Raw genomic sequence first — 18,432 nt, 5'->3', positions numbered from 1 at the left:
AATGCATTTGTTCATAATATTCCAAGTTCTTCAAATCTTCAAGAAAATTGTAATGCCATCTATTATGAAAATTGACCATAATATTCACATTTGTATTTCTGTACAGATTCAGCTGCTAGAGGGGTTGCTGGAGTCTTGGACAGAATACAGGAACAGTGTGCAAAGTTTAAAATCTTGGTTTGAGAAACAAGAAAAGCAACTGCAGAAATATCAGAACATCGGAGATCAAGCTTCAGTCCAGAACAGCTTGAAAGACTGCCAGGTAAGACACCGTATGTTATCTATTTTGTATATTACCTGCCAGTTATAAGACTCATTTTAAGAGCCACTTACAGCAATGTACAGCAATAAAGCTTTTCTGGGGTTCACGCCTGATGTACATAATTTATATTTAAAGGTGAATACATATCAAGGGTTTCTCCTACATTTGGGCTGCACTGATACTATTGCATTACGGTAACAAATGAAACCGACTGGTGCATTCCAGTGTCATTCATGTGCAGCGGTCCACTGGTTTGATTCGTTCCTCTAAACACTGCTCCAATCAACAGTGCTCTAGCTCCCTAAGTAGCACTGTTGATTACAGTGATGAATACAGAAGATTAAGTTGGGCTTTAAACTACTGTAGGTGAAATTTCTCTTGGGCGAAAAAAAGGCTTTTTTGATATTTGAAACCCATCTCAATACCCTTTTGCTAATTTTCAACACTATTAAGTTTAGTAGGAGACACTAGGTGTCCTTTCTTTCTATGAGAATATAACTGTCAGAGTGATACTAAAGTCTACTTTATTAAATAAAAAAGAGGTCAATGAAATGCTCTGTGCAATGAAATTTCACAAAAAGCACTGTCTTCTGCTCTTTTGGCAGCCTCCTGCTGGTGTTGTCACCTGCTCCTCACTCCATGTGACCCCTTAGCAAGCCAGATGTTATGGAGGCACCTGTGCGTGTGCACTCCCGTGCTGGGCTTTGGTGTCATCAGACACACATAACGGCAAAAAGCCACACTGGCTCTCTCCTTCCATGGCTCCTGCTGCCCTGAGTGCCTCCTGTAAATGCAGGAAATGGGGAAAGCAGTGCTGGAGCTGGAGACAGTGCTGGGGCAGATAACAGGAGCCAGGAAAGTGTTTAGGGTGGGGGGGCTAGGAAAGACAGCATTTTTATTACAGCTGAGGCAAGATTCCAGCATATACCTGTGGTTGGATGCAAGGTCAGTGTGGATAGTTGTCACGCTAAGCTTTTACAAAGCATTGAAAGACTCACAGTATCTTCAGCTGTCCACGTCTGTTTGCGGGTGTTCAGGCTGAGTGCTTACCTGTGGTTAGGGACAGATGATCATCCCTAGACTAGTTTGTGTCCAGTGGCGACCATCTATCCCTAACCACAGACAATTGCTCCACATGCAATTACATATGAATACAGGTGCAGGCATTGTCATCCTGTCATTGCTTTGTACATGCTATCCACATCCACTTGCAAATCTAGCCGCAGGTGTGAGTTGGATTTTTGTCACAGCTGGAAGAAAAATCCTGTGTGAATGAAGCCTTAACTGACATTTTCTTCTCCGTGAAATAATAGAGAATCCAAATGGCAATAATCCTCATGACAGATAAAGCAAACCCAACAAATAGGGTCAGGCATTGTGGCCCCTACAGTGTGAATTAGCTGTTCGTTTATGCGGCTGGAGCCACCAAGAGTTGCATGCAAACAGCCTATGTAACTCTGTGGGAGTGCAGTGGTTGTACAGACACAGCCAATCATCCCTAATTTGACAGATGTGCAGTGACAAACAAGTGTCCTCCAACATAGCTCAGCTGCATAAGGAAAAGGCTGATTTGCACTCTACGGGCCACAGTGCAAGGTGATTGAGCCCTTAATGACTGTCTGCTTTTCTTTCAATGTTTATTCTGTATTCCTGTGGTATCCATGTAACCTTGAACTGACTTGATGTTTCTATTGTACCATCAAAAATATTTTTGCTATCACTAGTTATTACTCACTCATTATTCAGCTAACACAAAGAAGTTGTCCTTTGCTGTGTAAAAAAGTTAAGTAGCACAATTTGTTTATACTAAGTTTCCGAAGACTTTTCATTAACATTTGTCAAATTGTTCCTTGCCATCAGGAACTGGAAGAGCTTATCAAGGCTAAAGAAAAAGATGTAGAGAAGGTCGGACAGACTGGACTTTCCTTAATTCATAACAAAAAAGAAAAAGTTAGTGCCATCATTATGGACAACCTTGGTGACCTTCACCAGTCTTGGGCTAATCTGGATTGCAAGGTATGTGGTTTAGTTATGTTAAATATTGTGTGTGTGTGTGTGTGTGTATTACGTATTATGGGCATATTTATTTAAAAGTGAATCTAAATGACAGTGATGGATTCACCACCAGGAAATGTTTGGTGAACATTACATTCACTGCTTTATAAATATGCAATATTTATAAAAAAAATGTGTTTTTCTTACACAGTGAAATTAGAATAAATATGCAAAATAACCAACTTCCTATATATATATATATATATATATATATATATATATGTTATAATGCAAAGAGTTATGGTTATTAAAGTTCAGCTCCAACCAAAAGCTTTTCTTTGTTTTGCTTAATTGAAATGTTTTTATTGCCCTGTCCCCATTGGAAAAATGTCTTCTTATTTCCTGTTCTGTCTGACAGATATGAGACAAGAAGTGGGGGAAATCTCTTGAACAAGGACACACCTGTAACAACCAACAGGGGTTCTAATGCTTCCCCATTTAGTCCTCACGCACACTGGACTTTTTTACAGCGGCTGTTTTTGGCTTTTGGCATTTTTTTCTACAGCCAGTTAACTCCCCAGCATGTTATCCTATGTGTCCATGCACACATAGACTGTAATCAGCGTTTTTTGGCAGGGACATTTTTTGGCTGGAAATAAAACTCAGAACTAGTGGGTTTCTAGAGGAGTTTTTTGGCTATAAAAACGCTCTAATGCTGAAAAATGTGGCAAAATGCGGTAAAACGTGGCAAACCTGCATTTTTGGATTTTTTTGGTAAAAAAACGCTAAAAAATGCAAAAGTGAATGCAAAAAAGCTAAAAACCGCTGAAAAACTTAAGTTTTTAACATGACTTTACACAGCTAACATTACCAGCATTATTAAAACGCCCAGTGTGTGTGGAGCAATGCAAAACATAAAAAAGGAGATTTTTCTGGAGACAGACTTTTGTTGCAGATATGTTTCATCATGTAAATAGCAGTTTTGTTGTGTCTATTAAAAGTAGTCATTTTTCTGATGAACTGTCCGCCATATTCCAAACCTCCATGGACTTTTCAGTACCTAAGCATAATGCATTGTTAGATTCCAATGTACTGCTTGCAAGAATTGGAAGCAAGCATATGACCTTATAAAATAATGTCATTATATGGCTTCTTGTGAATATTTGAAATGTATTTTTAATCATTTTGTTTGCATCACCTAGTAAACTAGGTGAAGAAAGTGGAATTCAATGCTTTATCAGAAATGACCACTGGGTGTCATTGTCCTGTAGCTAGAAAGTAATATTTTCTCTCACTTTAACTTGAACTTTTTTAGGAGAAAAGCAGAAATTGTGACTAAGAGCTCATTCACACTTGTGTGGGTAGTGGTCTTTTTCTAGTTTGTAATTGTTTTCCATGTGCCTTGTTCACGCTGAAACACCGCCTGCAGTTGAGCTGTGGTACAGTGCAGAAATCTGCAACATGTCTGTTTATTTCCATCCCACACTGCAGCTCACCCACAGCTTAGTTAACCAAAAAAGTAAACAGCGCTCAGCACTTGAACCAGTTGTCAACTGCATGCAGTAAATATATTACGGGTGAGCTGCAGCTACAGCTACAGGACAAAGGACACAGCTACAGGACACAGCGGATTGTGGTTGCAGGTACTCAGACACTTTCAGTGGAGGGAGGATAATGTGATCGCTATGCAATCACATGATCGCAATGTCAACAAAGCTGTTATGAATGAATTTAATTCATATCAGCTGTGTTTCCTATAATGAACTGTGATTAGCCCACAGCTATCACATGGTACCTGGGCCAATTACAACACCCTATACTATGTGATAGCTGTGGTCCACTCACAAATTACCATAGTAAAATCATAGCTGTTATGACTGTAACCTATTCATTACAGTAAAAAATATGCTGTCACAGGGAACTTCACTTCACAATCAAAGTGTAAAAAAAAAACAAAAATCCCCACCCAGAGTAGTAGTGTTACTATGGTGACATTGAATTACTCTGTTGAAAGTATATTATAAATAATAGCATTAAAGAGAAACATTTTTAAAAAATGTTGAATAAAAAACCGCCACACCAGTCATATGATGATGCTGAACTGCACTAATGACTGTATGTAAAAAAACAAATGTGAGAATAAAAAAAAATTTGATTTAATTTCTTCATTTTGCTAAAAATTGTGAAAAAAAACTACAACTCTAAAAAACTCGCCATGTCACTTTCCAAAAAGGGGTCCTTTAGGAGGTATTTGTGCTCTCCTGGCATTTTAAGGGCCTCAAGAAATTAGATGTTGTCAGTACATCAAGATTGCTCAATTTTCAAATATATCTACCATATAGTAAGACATGTAGCAGAATATATTTTGTTCTAAATTTATGAAGACATTTGATTTTTGCTTTTTTTTTAATTGGATATGTTTCATAACGGAAAGTAGAAAATATTGGGGGGGGGGGGGTTTCAAAATTTTCAGTCTTTTTTATTTGTGTAATAAAAAATGAAAAACCCAGTGGCGATCAAATGCCACCAAAAGAGATCTCTATTTATGTGAAAAAAAAATTATATACACTAGCGCAATTGCCAGTTAAAGTAGTGAAGTGAGGAATAGCAAACAATGCCCTGGTCATGAAAGAGGTAAAACCTTCCGGAGCTCAATTTGTTAAAAGCGCAAGGCACTGCCAACCAGAAGGTTGGCCATAACTGACACTTCCTGCACAATACAATGTGGTATTTTATGGTGCATGGTGCCTGTGAACCGCTCCTGAAGTTCCTAGTGTACTCTATGTTTCAAACACTGAGTTACAAAAGGGTCAGTTCTCTAGGATGTCTAGGATGTGTGTTATTTTAGCTCCTTAAAAAGTATTTTTTACATACAAAAGTATTTTTTTCTTTTTATTTTCTGCATTCAAGTGACAAGTATAGGAGTTTTTCTCAGAAATGTTTTTTTTTTAGGTAAATCATAATCATTATTTCATTTCCACCTCCAACACATCCTTTTACGTCCTCTCTTCCCCAAAGGACATTTGATAGAATCTCAGAATTATAGTCAGCACTATTTTAAAGAGAGAAAATACAATTGATAATCTCTCTGAATTGACTTTCACATACACAGTTAATATTGTAGTGCTGTAATATCAGCCAATCCACTTAATAAATCTTTTAGTGGATTAAAAAAAGAAGAACATACTATATGCTTTGTGATTGAGTGAATGGGCTTGGTCTTGGATAGAGTAGAGAAGGCTAAAATACCCTGTCATTCCTTCTTGTGTCTACTTTCATTTCCTATCCTGAAGACACAACAGGACTGGAAAGAAAATTCCTTCTGAGCAAGGGGAAATCCTATGTTAGATAGATGGAACGTGTCCTCAGTAGAAGATTTACGCTCAGCTTGTTCTGGTGACAAAACTCAATGTTTGGAATTTTTATCACTTCCTGTCCCAGTCACATTGCTCACCAGGGCAAACAGAGAGAGTGAATCTCCCCAGTAAGAAGATTACCAGCAGTAAAAATTTGAGAGGGGTTCCAATCCTTCACTATTCTATCAAAATGAAAAAATTATTTGGCCAATACATACACTTTAACACGTGTGATGTTCTTTGAAGTTCATAAATCTTTCCACTGTAAGACAGATCATTGCCAACCAATCACTTCAGGAGTATGATATAGGTTTCTTGAGCAGCAATCTATCCTTTGTGGTTGGAGCAACAGTGTAAATAACTTAGAACAAGTATTGAAGTCTGAATAGCTAACTGCTCCTAAAACCTTGAAGCCTTTTGTTAATCTGCTCATTTGAAGCCATGGACAAAGAAAAGAGAAGGCAGAAGAAAGTCAAACTTATTTTATGTTTCTATTGTTTTTATTAGGTGTGCCAGCTAAAGATATTGTTGCAGTCGGTACTTGATCAGTGGAGCATTTACAAGGAAGTTTACGAAGATCTGAACAGTTATTTGATGGAAGCCAGGTATTCCTTGTCCCGCTTCCGGCTCCTGACAGGATCCATGGAAGCTGTCAAAGTCCAAGTGGACAATCTGCAGGTGAGAGACAATTTATTTGGATTTGTTGACTGATCTTGCCAATGAGGAATTACCATCATTAGATCCATGTGATAGTAATAAAAATAGATAAATGACCAATACAGAGACTAATATTACTTCAGGTGTTACTATATACTGTGGATATAAAAGTCTACACACCCCTGTTAAAATGTCAGGTTTCTGTGATGTAAACAAATGAGACAAAGATAAATAATTTCAGAAATGTTTCCATTTTTAATGTGACCTATAAATTGTAAAACTCAATTGAAATACAAATTGTAATCTTTCGTGGGGGGAGTAAACATATAAAAACTAAAATATTGCGGTTGCATAAGTGTACACACCCTCTTACAACTGGGGATGTAGCTGCATTCAGAATTAAGCAATCACATTTAAAATCATGTTAAATAGGAGTCAGTACACACCTGCCATCATTTAAAGTGCCTCTGATTAACCCCAAATAAAGTTCAGCTGTTCTAGTAGGTCTTTCCTGACATTTTCTTAGTCGCATCCTACAGCAAAAGCTGTAGTCCACAGAGAGCTTCCAAAGCATCAGAGGAATCTCACTGTTAAAAGGTATCAGTCAGGAGAAGAGTACAAAAGAATTTCAAAGGTATTAGATGTACCAAGGAACACAGTGAAGGCAGTCATCAAGTGGAGAAAATATGGTGCAACAGTGACATTGCCAAGAACTAGATGTCCCTCCAACATTGATAAAAAAACGAGACAAAAACTGGTCTGGGAGGCTGCCAAGAGGCCTATGGCAACATTAAAGAAGCTGTAGGAATATATGGCAAGTACTGTCTGTGTGATACATGTGACTACAATCTTCCGTATTCTTCATATGTCTGGGCTATGGGGTAGAGTGTCCAGACAGAAGCCTTTTCTTACAAAGAAAAACATCCAAGCCCAGCTAAATTTTGCAAAAAACACATCTGAAGACTCCCAAAAGCATCACCAAAAGAACACCATACCCACAGTGAAGCATGGTGGTGGCAGCATCATGTTTTAGGGCTGTTTTTCTTCAGCTGTAACTGGGGCCTTAGTCAAGGTAGAGGAAATTATGAACAGTTCCAAATACCAGTCAATATTTGCACAAAACATTCAGGCTTCTACTTGAAAGCTGAACATGAAGAGGAACTTCATCTTTCAGCATGACTACGACCCAAAGCATATATCCAAATCAGCAAAGGAAGGACTTCACCAGAAGAAGATTAAAGTTTTGGAATTGCTCAGCCAGAGCCCAGACCTGAGTCTGGGGATATCTCAAGAGGTCAGATATCCCCACAGAGGTCAAGTCAAGATGTGCCATGCTGATAGACTCATACCCAACAAGACTGAGTGCTGTAATAAAATCAAAAGGTGCTTCAACAAAGTATTAGTTTAAGGGTGTGCACACTTATGCAACCATATTATTTTAGTTTTTATTTTTACTTCTCTCCCCTAAAAGATTTAAGTTTGCTGGTCAACTGAGTTGTACAGTTTATAGGTTACATTAAAGGTGGAAAAAGTTCTGAAATGATTTATCTAATTTTTTTTACATCACAGAAACCTGACATTTTAACAGGGGTGTGTAGACTTTTTATATCCAATGCAGTAACGTTCTCTTGCTTTTATTATTCCAGATATTAATAGCAACATTTGTAGGATTTGTTGCTCCCAAATGACCAAACTGTTTATCATGCACGCTCTACACAAGTGTTTTATATGTATATTCTCACTGTTTAAGTCCTTTTGAACAGGTCATATCCACCTGAGAACAGGATCCAGCACACAATGGGGGTTCATTTACTAAAACTGAAGAGTGCAAAATCTGGTTCAACTATGCAGAGAAACCAATCAGCTTCCAGTTTTTATTGTCAAATAAAATTGACCAAGCTGAAGTTAAAAGCTGATTGGTTACCATGCACAGCTGCACCAACCCCAGTACATTGTAGGTTCAATTGACCAAGGAATTTCAGTGGAAGAGCTTGAGTTGTTTGTGTGCAAACACTGAAATTTTTACAATTTTCAATCTGTGGCAAGAAAAGCTGATATTCTTCAGATTGGCCTAATAATATATAGATATATTCTAAACTTTTTTTCTTTTTCCCAGAATGACATAGCTAATGTGGTACAAACCAGAAGCCAAGTCATATTCTTCACTAAAACATTTTACTAGTTTGATCTATATACATTGTGTGGTCAGTTAGCAGTGTACAATGAATGGGATCAGAACAGTATTTCAGTGGGTTTAAAGTAGAACTATAGGCAAAACTTATTTTTTCATTTTGGACCTGGTCAGTTTAATTTTTGCAATCTGCATTCCCTTGAAGATACTTACCTTCTTTTCCTGTCCCATGGCCAAAACAGGAAGTCCAAAAAAATCTGCAAATTAAGGGAATTCCATGGGGACCCCAGGTCACTAGCACTAGTGTCCCCATTGGAAAATTTTCCCTCTATTACTTTTCTGGGGACAACTCAAAATTTGGGGTTTCTTTAACTTTCAATGATAATGGTAAAAAGAACAAATAAGGTGAATCACCCTTACAGGGGCTCAGACAGCAATACAAATCTAACGTATTCTAATCTATCTCCACTCTGTCCAAAACTAAAAAATAGTTTTACCTTTTAGTTATACTTTTGGTTTTAGGTTGTGTATTAGCTTACTTCCTGTTACATGGAAAGAAGTCAATAGTGTTATTTTAGGAATGTAAAAAACTCATCTACTGTGTTCTGGTTCTAAATAATCTAGAGTTGTTTTCAATTTTGTCTTGATGGAATGGTTCTTACAGAGTCTACAGGAAGAGCTGGACAAACAGGAGACAGTTTTAAATAAGTTTGCCTGTGTATCCAACAAGCTCCAGAATGAATGTTACTCCACTGTCGCAGAAGCACTGAAGAGCACTTTAAAAGAGGTTACCTCAAGGTAAAAAGCTCATTTTATCTAAATCACATATAGGCGCATTCTTGCTGTTCCCTTCGAGCACTTGAAACCCTCTCTCCCAAATATTGTGATTAAGGTCTGAATTGATCTCACTATACCACTTTAGACATGAAGAAGAATACCGTGCCATGCTAACTATCCTAAGCTACAAAGCTCTTTTGTAAACATTTCAACAGGATAACTCAAATCTTGGCATAAAGGCTTTACTGAATTTAAACATAGTGCTTTTTTCAGGTCATGCATTGTATCGAAGGCTCATGTGCTGCTAGATCTATTTTACTATGAACAGACCGTCTAACAACATTATTTTAGGTCTATGTTCACTTATAACAATTTAACTGTCAGCTTTCTCTTCTGCACAAACTCACCGTCCTTTTCCTCCCTGGCTTTTCTGGTCTGCTGCCTGGATCAAAGTGAGAAGGCCCGGAGTGTCCTTTAAGTCATACCTTACACATAGTTGAGGACTCACTCTGCACTCCCATGTGACAGCACTATTTTTATTAATAATAATAATAATAATAATAATAATATACATGATTTATATAACGACAACTGTTTGCTCAGCGCTTTACAAAATTAAGGCAGACATTACAACTAAAATACTATTTGGTACAAGAGGAATCAGAAGGCCCTGCTTGTTGAAGCTTACAATCTAAGAGTGAGGGTCAAGTGATAGAAAAGGTAATAACTGTGGGGGATGAGCTGATGGAGAAAGTAAAAACACAGTGCATTAGTTAGAAGCAAGATAGGCTTCTGTAAAGTTGTTAGCACTAGGTGCTTAAGCAGTCTTTTGCCAAACACCACCACTGTAAGAGGCCGTGAATCACATGCTGGAAGTACCTAGCATATATCATCATTTCAAGCAGCTAGTGGAGAAGCGGTGACATTAAAGGAACATGAGAATGTGTAGCTGTGGAGAGCGGTAGTTAAATGAACCTGTTTCTTTGCTCTGCTTTTAAATGTGATGTAGTTTAGAAACCAGAAGCACTAAGACTGCGAAATACTAATTGCTTTGATAGCAATTTCATGGGGGTCTTTGCATTGCACATATTTTCTTTTGATCCCAATGTTTTCTTTGTTGTTTCCCTGAATAATTGATAAGCAGTAATCTCCTAACACACCTAACTTCGGGATTTGGACTGAACCCAGTTTGTCAAACACCTAAAGCTTAAAAGGTATAGGTGTGTGACACTTCTGAGGCACAAGGATAGTATAGTCAAGTCTTTGATATACCTTTAAAAAAAATGTTTTTTTCTTATTTTGAAAAATTATTCTGGGTTATTACTTTAACAGGTGGAATAGTTTATTGGAAGACATTTCAGAACAGCTGCACTCAAGCAAGACTTTGCTTCAGCTATGGAAGAAGTACAAAGATTTCTGTACTCAGTGTTCTGCCACTGTGCAGCAGCAGGAAGACCGCACCAATCAGTTACTGAAGACTGCAACCAACAAGGACATAGGAGATGATGAGATAGCAACCTGGATACAGGACTGCAGTGTATGTACAGAAATGCCTTCTGAAAGCTCTCTTCTTGATTCAGTGGCAGAGAACAAACACACTGAAAGTACTAGTTAACACAGTTATCTTTTGTTTCTGAATTAATTGACAAATATTAAAGTTTTTTAGAGAACAAATTTGCTAAAGGTGGATCTATAACTGTTGTATAAGTTTATATATATTTATATATATTGTGATATGGTGGTGGTAACTAGGGTTGCACCGATACCGTTGCCAGTATCGGTATAGTTTCTGATACCAAGCATTTGCACAAGTACTTGTACTCGTGCAAATGCTCCGATACCTTTGTGGTGTGATTTGAGCCCATACAACCAAAGTTGTCATAGTGACTTCAGCCTGGGTTCATACAGGAACGGTGTGGGAAACCGCATGTGATTCAGACAGGAATCACACCGCTTTCCGGTTCAAATTGCATGCTATTCTTTGCAGTATGATTTGAGCTCATTCATTTTGTATAGGGCTCAAATCGCACTTCAAAGATATCAATAATTGGCATTGGTGAGTACTAGAGTACCAGTATCAGTACTCGTACTTGCCTGTAAAAAACATGTATCAGTGCATCCCTAGTAGTTTTGTAACTGAGACTATGCTAGTCCAAACTTTATTTTAGGGCTTGCCAGCCTATATTTATTAAACACAACAAGAAAAAATCCATAAAACTTGCCCATGCAAGGGTTTCAGTTTCACACAGCAAATCAGGTTTACAAAAATAAAAAAAAAAGTCACCTGGCTCTTTCTTCAGCAACTCTACTGCTCCTCTCCCTGGTCCCTCAGACAACCACCTCAGTAGAGCTGTACTGGCTCTCTGAATTCTCTCCTAGTTCACTCAGCCAATAGTCACTGCCCCCTGCTGTATGGGCTCACTCCTGGCTTCTCCATAGGGGTTCTCCTGACACCCCAGCCTCTCTCACTTCCCTGAGACTGAATCCCTCAGTCCCATAGACTCACCTAGTTGACTAGTAGACATAGGACTCCTCCAACATGGAGTGCAGTCTCTCAGATAGGGCACCTCAGTTTCCACACAGGATCACACACCTGTCTTCAAAGAGGCGCACACCGCCCCTCTAGCTGGGGCTCTGATCTATGCCGAAACCTTCATTATAAGAGCTGTGTGCACCTGGACACACACCATGCTGATCTCCAACAAGATCTGGACCCTGGTTTTGAGATTTCTTCCCTCCTAAGCTACTTTGAAATCTCCAAACCATGGAGCCAAATCCAGCAATATCAAAATCCAGAGAAAGCTGTTACAGAGTGTACAGGAGGGGTTAGGACATTGGTAGTAGTTTATAATGTTTTATTTGTCTGCTTAATTAAACAGGTTCTTTTGAAAAATCTGGAAACAGCAAAAATCTCATTGGCTGGTCTCTGTGAGATTGGAGAGGAGCTTAAACACCAAGTGGACTCATCTGCAGCTGCAACCATCTTATCTGACCACTTATCACTGAGTCAGCGTTTGTCAGTATTAGAGCAGGCTCTTCAAAGACAACAGGCCATCCTCCAGGTATTGAACTACTTGTCACTTTATATTATCAACCTTATTTACTTGGGGAGACCTATTGTTGCCATAAAAGTGGAAATAAAGCCGCAAATACTTCCATGAGGTCCTTTGCACAAGCTCCCTCGTCTTGGCACACAGGCACTATGCCGAGAATGTATATTGTAAAGCCATCTGGAAGGAAAGTTTATTTTATAGCAGAAAAGGCATAGCACGTCTATTCTGCGATAAATGCCCTGAAGTTGTTTGTTGTTTTTACCTTTAGTTCTGCTTTAATTGTTAGAGACTATGAATACATAAGACACATCCCTTAAATACAGTACTAACAACAAAAAATAATAATAATGGTAATCATAGCAGTTAGGGAGCCAGTCAGTAACATTTAAGAATTATTTTATCCTCAAAGCAAACTTGTAAGTTTGCAGAACATACTAAAGCACTGTAGAAATTTCTATTATATTTTGTATTCATTCTGCAGTTTTCCAGAAACCAAAACTAGAAAGCAAAAGGTTTTGATAGCTATTGGTAAATAGCTTACCAGTAATTAAAATACACATATGAGTACTCTTCAACTTGACAAATTGTTAATTCTGTTCAGCTAATCTTGTGATTCACACACACCTGCAATACTAGATATCCATACAGGTGATGACCTTTTTTATGGTTCATTCCGTATTGTAGTTTCTGTTGTCTTTTCTGGGCCCCTGGCACTTTTATTTGAACCTTAGCACAAAGCTTTTTTAAAAGTCTTGCTTAGGACACTTAACAAAGAGTGATAGTAGACCTTAAAAATATGTCCCTGCAAAGAGAAAATTATGCCCCAGGTTCCGTGCAGTCACATGCCAGATGATCTAAAGAACCGGTCATGTGATCTGGGGGCAAATGGGAATATCAAAGGACAGACTGACTGATCAGCCCTCAGAAATCATGAGACTAAATAGCTCTAATGTCTCGCATAGGGCCGGCATTGCCAAAAACCTGACGCAGAATTTCTCTAGGAAAGATCAGCCCCCATTATTCTTTTTTTAAACAAGCTAACTAGCAAATCTGCTAAAGTGTAACTCAACTTTAGTTCAGAAAATACAACCTCTTCCACATCAATTACATGCATTGCAAAAACTTTACGTGCTGCTGTTCTGTGAAAACTCATGCATACCAGTAACTTCCTGCTTCCAATGTTTAGTGGGAGGGTCTATCTGAAATAATCTCATGATCAGCTCCAGTTTTGTAATAACAGAAAAAACAGATGGGAAAAGCAGTGAGCCAATCACAAATTGGAATTGACATTTTGGGGATTTGCACAAACAATATAAAGAATATTTTGCAGAATATTACCAATTTTGCTGCAATTATAAGGAAACAACATTTAAATTTTGTGGTGGTTTCAGTCAATTCAGTAGGTTGCAGCCTGATATAGAAATATAATTTTAACACTCTAAAACATAGCATGTAAAGAGGTTATGTATGTTATATTGATTAAAGTGGACCTGCCCTTTTCAGCTTTATTTAAATATAGGTCCACTTTTTATTAACTGTTATTTGCCAGGTGTTCAACTATAAACCTCCAACATTTTAGGAGAACACTGCATAGAAGCTAGATAGATTCTGAACTGTAAATTCAGTTTTACTCCTGAAAACAGTAGTTACTTATTCAACATGATTGTGCTAAGTATATTTTACATTTACATTCACAATTACTCTTCTACTTTAAAGCCAAACTGGGGTCATGGACATAAATATACAGTCAGATGGACATTGTTCTAACAGCTCCAACTTTCATAAACCTAATTCCACTTTACCAGAAGTTGTATGGGGTGGCTGAATATGCTATTGCAGTCCATTTGGCACCAGTATTAGGCAGCTCATACATTGGTCTTTTTTTTTTTGGTTCATTCAACCAGTGGGTTGAATTAAAAAATTATCTAATTCCTGTACAACCCGATAAACTGTCAAACAGCCTGCCCATACTTGGATTAAAATTCGGCAGTCCCTGGTGAACCAGCTGAATTTTGATCCACGTATGGCTGACTAAATACCCAGTGTTCTCAGCAGTAAGCACTTAGTAACAGGCCTTGTCTGACACAACCTCATTCTTCTTCTACAATACAAGTCTGCTTAAAAACACTTGTGCTGTGGATGTTACTCAGCTATGCAACCATAGGGCACTGAAATATAAGAGCAGGAAGCAGCTTTTTTTCACAGAGAATACCAAAGTATTTTAGGGCATATAGAAAAACAAATCACTCACAAATCATAATATACAATAGTACAGGACTTTAAAGAGGTAAAAGATCTGAGACTTCACTTGCACTTCAAGCACTGGTGGACTAGGTGAAAGCATGTAAAGTTTATCTATAGAGTGTATGTTTGAATGTCCATGTGTATTTTCAGTTGCCAAATAATAAATGGATATAAGTATATGCTGGTTTACAATCTCTATATCTCTACAAACTATTTTATGAGAAGAATAAGCTATAGTCTTATCTTATTTGTGTATGAAATACAGCATTCTTATACTGTTACACTAATGTTCATGATGCCATCTAGAATGAATCAAAAAGCTTTGGTGTATATTGGGGAATGTATGCAGAAGAATTAGCATAATGATAATGATATATACTGTACTAATGATTTTGATTTATCTGCCTAGTCCTAGATGATGGCATGTTTATGCATTAATGGAAAAGGTATATAGTTTAACAATGATACAACTGTAATGAGTCGCAACATGTCTCTTTACAATCATAATGTTAATGTGTTGATGCATGAAGGTAAACTTTAAGAAGCTTGTAGTATAAAGATTTTTTTTTTGTTTCAGGCTGGAGTGTTAGATTATGAAACCTTTGTGAATAGTCTAGAAAATCTGGAGGCCTGGATTGTGTCTGCAGGAGAGGTGTTAAATGGTCAGGATCCTAACCGCTCATCAGATCTTTCCATAATTCAAGAGAGGATGGAAGAACTAAAAGTAAGTAACTCTTTGATGGCACCTGTACTGTCAAATGGAATACATTTAGGGTACTGACAGGGCTGCATTTATACTTCCTGCCACTTATGGCCAACTGTCTTTTGCAAATTTCCTCCTACCCTATTTGACTGTCTAGCCTTAAGCAGGCCATATGCAAAAACCAAATCTTCGGTCTAAAATAGCTTGTGCCATTAATTGTTTCATTTTTGTCAAAAAAATCCAGCATGCTGAATCCGGCGCTTTCAATTGCAGCATGAAAATTGCTTGTTGCAGCTGGCATACCAGTGATGCGAAAAACAAACAATTCAAAATTTTCCTTAGGTTTTCGACTTGTTTAGGGCTGACTTTAGTATCATACTAACTAAAAGATCAGAAATCACAAGCTACACACAATACATTGAGCCCGGGAGCAGTAAGGATAAAAGACACTACGCATTCCAAGTGTACCTAAAACCCATAACTACAGAGTATGGCATATTTTCTCCCTAGCAGTTCAGTTCTAGAGGAGCTGCTTTACAAATACCCTGTTCACTTTGAAGGTGAGGTTGCACTCTGCAAAGGTATTCTCCCCAGAGCTTAGTGAATGCTGTGAAACTCCACTTTGCAAAGAATACCCAATCACGTGCATGGAAATTTAAAAAAACTGCCTTTTTGCTTGCACATGATTGGATAATGGAAATCACTTCATTCACTAAGCTCTGGGGATATTTCCCTTGCAGAGTGCAACTGCAATCACAAAGTGAACAGTCTTATTTGCCTTTAGTAAATAATCCCCAAAGTCTCAGCACAGAGACACAGAGGGGAGATTTACTAAAATTGGTGCACTCAGAATCTGGTGCAGCTGTGCATGGGAGCCAATCAGCTTCTAACTTCTGCTTGTTCAATGAAGCTTTGACAATTAAACCTGCAAGCTGATTGGTTTCTATGCAGAGCTGCACCAGATTTTGCATTTTCCAGTTTTAGTAAATAACCCCCAGAGTGTGTGAATTGTAGGTGCAAATTATGCTGTTAATGAAATCTCCCAAGTAAAGTCTATCAATAACAAATGGGGTAGCAACATAAACAATATAGTTGGATGGACCTGGCAAGCTGGGGATAGTCTAAAATATTTTATCATGCCTTTACATGTGTTTCTGTCAGCAAAATGTTAGGTGGCTGGTTGTGTGTTGTCCCTAGTTTCCCTGCTGCCCTCAAATGCGGTCTGTGTTGCTTATATAGAAATCCACACCAGGATATGGCTAAACTGAAAAAAAAAAACAATGTGAGCACCATGGAACAATCGAAATTTGTGAAAAATATATAACCAAAAATACTTGCCAGCTGATAGAAATGATTTTTGTTTGTGTTTTGCAGAGGCAAATGTTGCAGTTCAGTAGCATGGCCCCAGACTTGGATCGTCTTAATGAGTTAGGGTACAGATTACCACTAAATGACAAGGAAATAAAACGGATGCAGTGTTTGAATAGAAACTGGACAATGGTGTCATCTCAGACAACAGAAAGATTCAGGTAAGGTCAACATTATAATGACTTCAGTAACTGAATAATTGGGCACTGTATCACTGCAGTACATGACAAGAGAGACTTTAGCTGCAACCTGTACCAAAAATTGGCACTTCAAACAAAGTTTACATCATGGTTGAAATACTTATGTGTTTACTATTTTACCTGTTAATGGATTTGTAATTTTCCACCTCTGCTATTACCCAGTTTAATATTACTTTTTTGATCAGCATGGTGCCTCTTGGGTATGCTTCGTATGTACTGGACATAGGTATTAATGATGCCTATTCACTGTTCAATGAGAGGGCTGAAAGTGGAGAGGTGACACAGGAAGTGGAATTATTGAAACAAGAAGGCTAATTATGTGATTTTTGAAACAGCATGTGTTACCTGTATGGCTGTGGCTTGTGTATGTCACAAACTTGCCTGCATAGTAAAACAAATCTGTGTGTATAATTGTAAGCCTTTCAATAAAAAAAAATAATAATAATAATAATATAGGCTTTTGAAGCTATAAATACCAATATAACATTCAACATTCATGTACCCACTATATATCCTTAAAAAGCAAATTGTATTTTCCGAAAATCCTATGCTAAATGAAGTGGTGGGCTAGGGGTAACATATTGGCACCTCAAAATTCCTTTAATATTCAATTTTGCCTTCTGTTGTCAATATATACTTGGGATGTGGTGTCATGATACTCTTTATGGGGACTATTATTTCAGTAATATCAATGAACAGAAGGTGTTCTCTGATTGGATGAGTTTAAAATGTGACATCATCTGCTTCTCCTCACCACCTCATTCAATAATAGTACCTTTTTTAACCCCATCGTCCTTTTTTTTTTTTATGATAATATGTTTGTAAACTTTACATTTTTTTGTTTTTTAAAAAATGTTTGTTGCCTAAGCATAATCTTTGTCCTCTTTATAAAAAGGATAAGTGGCTGGATAATTTGCAGTTGTGTAGTGTTGTGCATTATAAGTTACTTTTCTTTTGTTCCCAGACAGAATTAATTTTGTTTATCATAATAATAAATGCAATGCATGTCTCCATGCTAGCTTCATTCATCTTAGCATTTTGGCACCTTCACCTTGGGTGTTATAGGACGTGCCTCTTTAATTTTCTTTTGTGCTGGCAGTATTCAAGCAGTGTTCTACAATATCTGATATTATTAATGGTACCTGATTTTTCTTCTTTTAGTAAGTTACAGTCCTTCTTGCTACACCATCAGACCTTCCTAGAAAAATGTGAGACTTGGATGGAGTTCCTGATTCAGACTGAGCAGAAACTGGCAGTAGAGATACCTGGAAACTACCAAAGCCTACTAGAACAGCAGAGAGCTCATGAGGCAAGTTACAAAGCAGATTTTTTTCCCCCTATATTACTAAATCAGGCAATACACTAACTTATTTTTGCTAGAGACATTTGCATCTGACCACAGTGCCTAGCTGGGGACATGCTATCTGACATTTTCAGGTGTGTTGGATATCATGTCTTCAGCTAGGTGCTGTGGTCCCTTTATATGTCGCTAGTGATACAGAAGTTGTCGAGAGCAGCCCAAGCACCCAGCTGATGACATGCTGTGTGTTGCACCCAGATAGCTTCTTTTACTGGGTGCTTTTTCCATAATTTAATTCTACTGATGACAGGGTTACTTTAACAAATGTTTCTACAATTGTCCATAAGAAACTTCTACAGCTGCATGCTGTAGAATATACATTGGGT

At 37.8% G+C, this 18,432-nt stretch overlaps 1 protein-coding gene across 5 annotated transcripts in view; it reads left to right on the top strand.

Moving 5' to 3' along the window:
- Nucleotides 1-18,432, top strand: part of SYNE1 (spectrin repeat containing nuclear envelope protein 1) — a 662,466-nt gene that overhangs the window by 559,533 nt on the left and 84,501 nt on the right. For all 5 annotated transcript variants that reach the window (XM_089694288.1, XM_089694287.1, XM_089694289.1 and 2 more), the window contains exons 113-121: nt 107-262; nt 2,123-2,278; nt 6,121-6,291; nt 9,066-9,199; nt 10,511-10,715; nt 12,058-12,240; nt 15,053-15,199; nt 16,553-16,707; nt 17,908-18,055. In XM_089694288.1, the coding sequence (XP_089550414.1) occupies nt 107-262; nt 2,123-2,278; nt 6,121-6,291; nt 9,066-9,199; nt 10,511-10,715; nt 12,058-12,240; nt 15,053-15,199; nt 16,553-16,707; nt 17,908-18,055 (1,455 nt within the window). The remainder of the gene's footprint in view (nt 1-106; nt 263-2,122; nt 2,279-6,120; nt 6,292-9,065; nt 9,200-10,510; nt 10,716-12,057; nt 12,241-15,052; nt 15,200-16,552; nt 16,708-17,907; nt 18,056-18,432) is intronic.

Source organism: Staurois parvus, unplaced genomic scaffold (genome assembly GCF_062004578.1).
Source record: "Staurois parvus isolate SC_StPar_1 unplaced genomic scaffold, SC_StPar_1.0 ptg000657l, whole genome shotgun sequence".
In the NCBI taxonomy this organism is placed as follows: domain Eukaryota; kingdom Metazoa; phylum Chordata; class Amphibia; order Anura; family Ranidae; genus Staurois; species Staurois parvus.
Note: the sequence above shows the minus strand (reverse complement) of the source record. Positions and strands in the feature narration are given on the sequence as shown.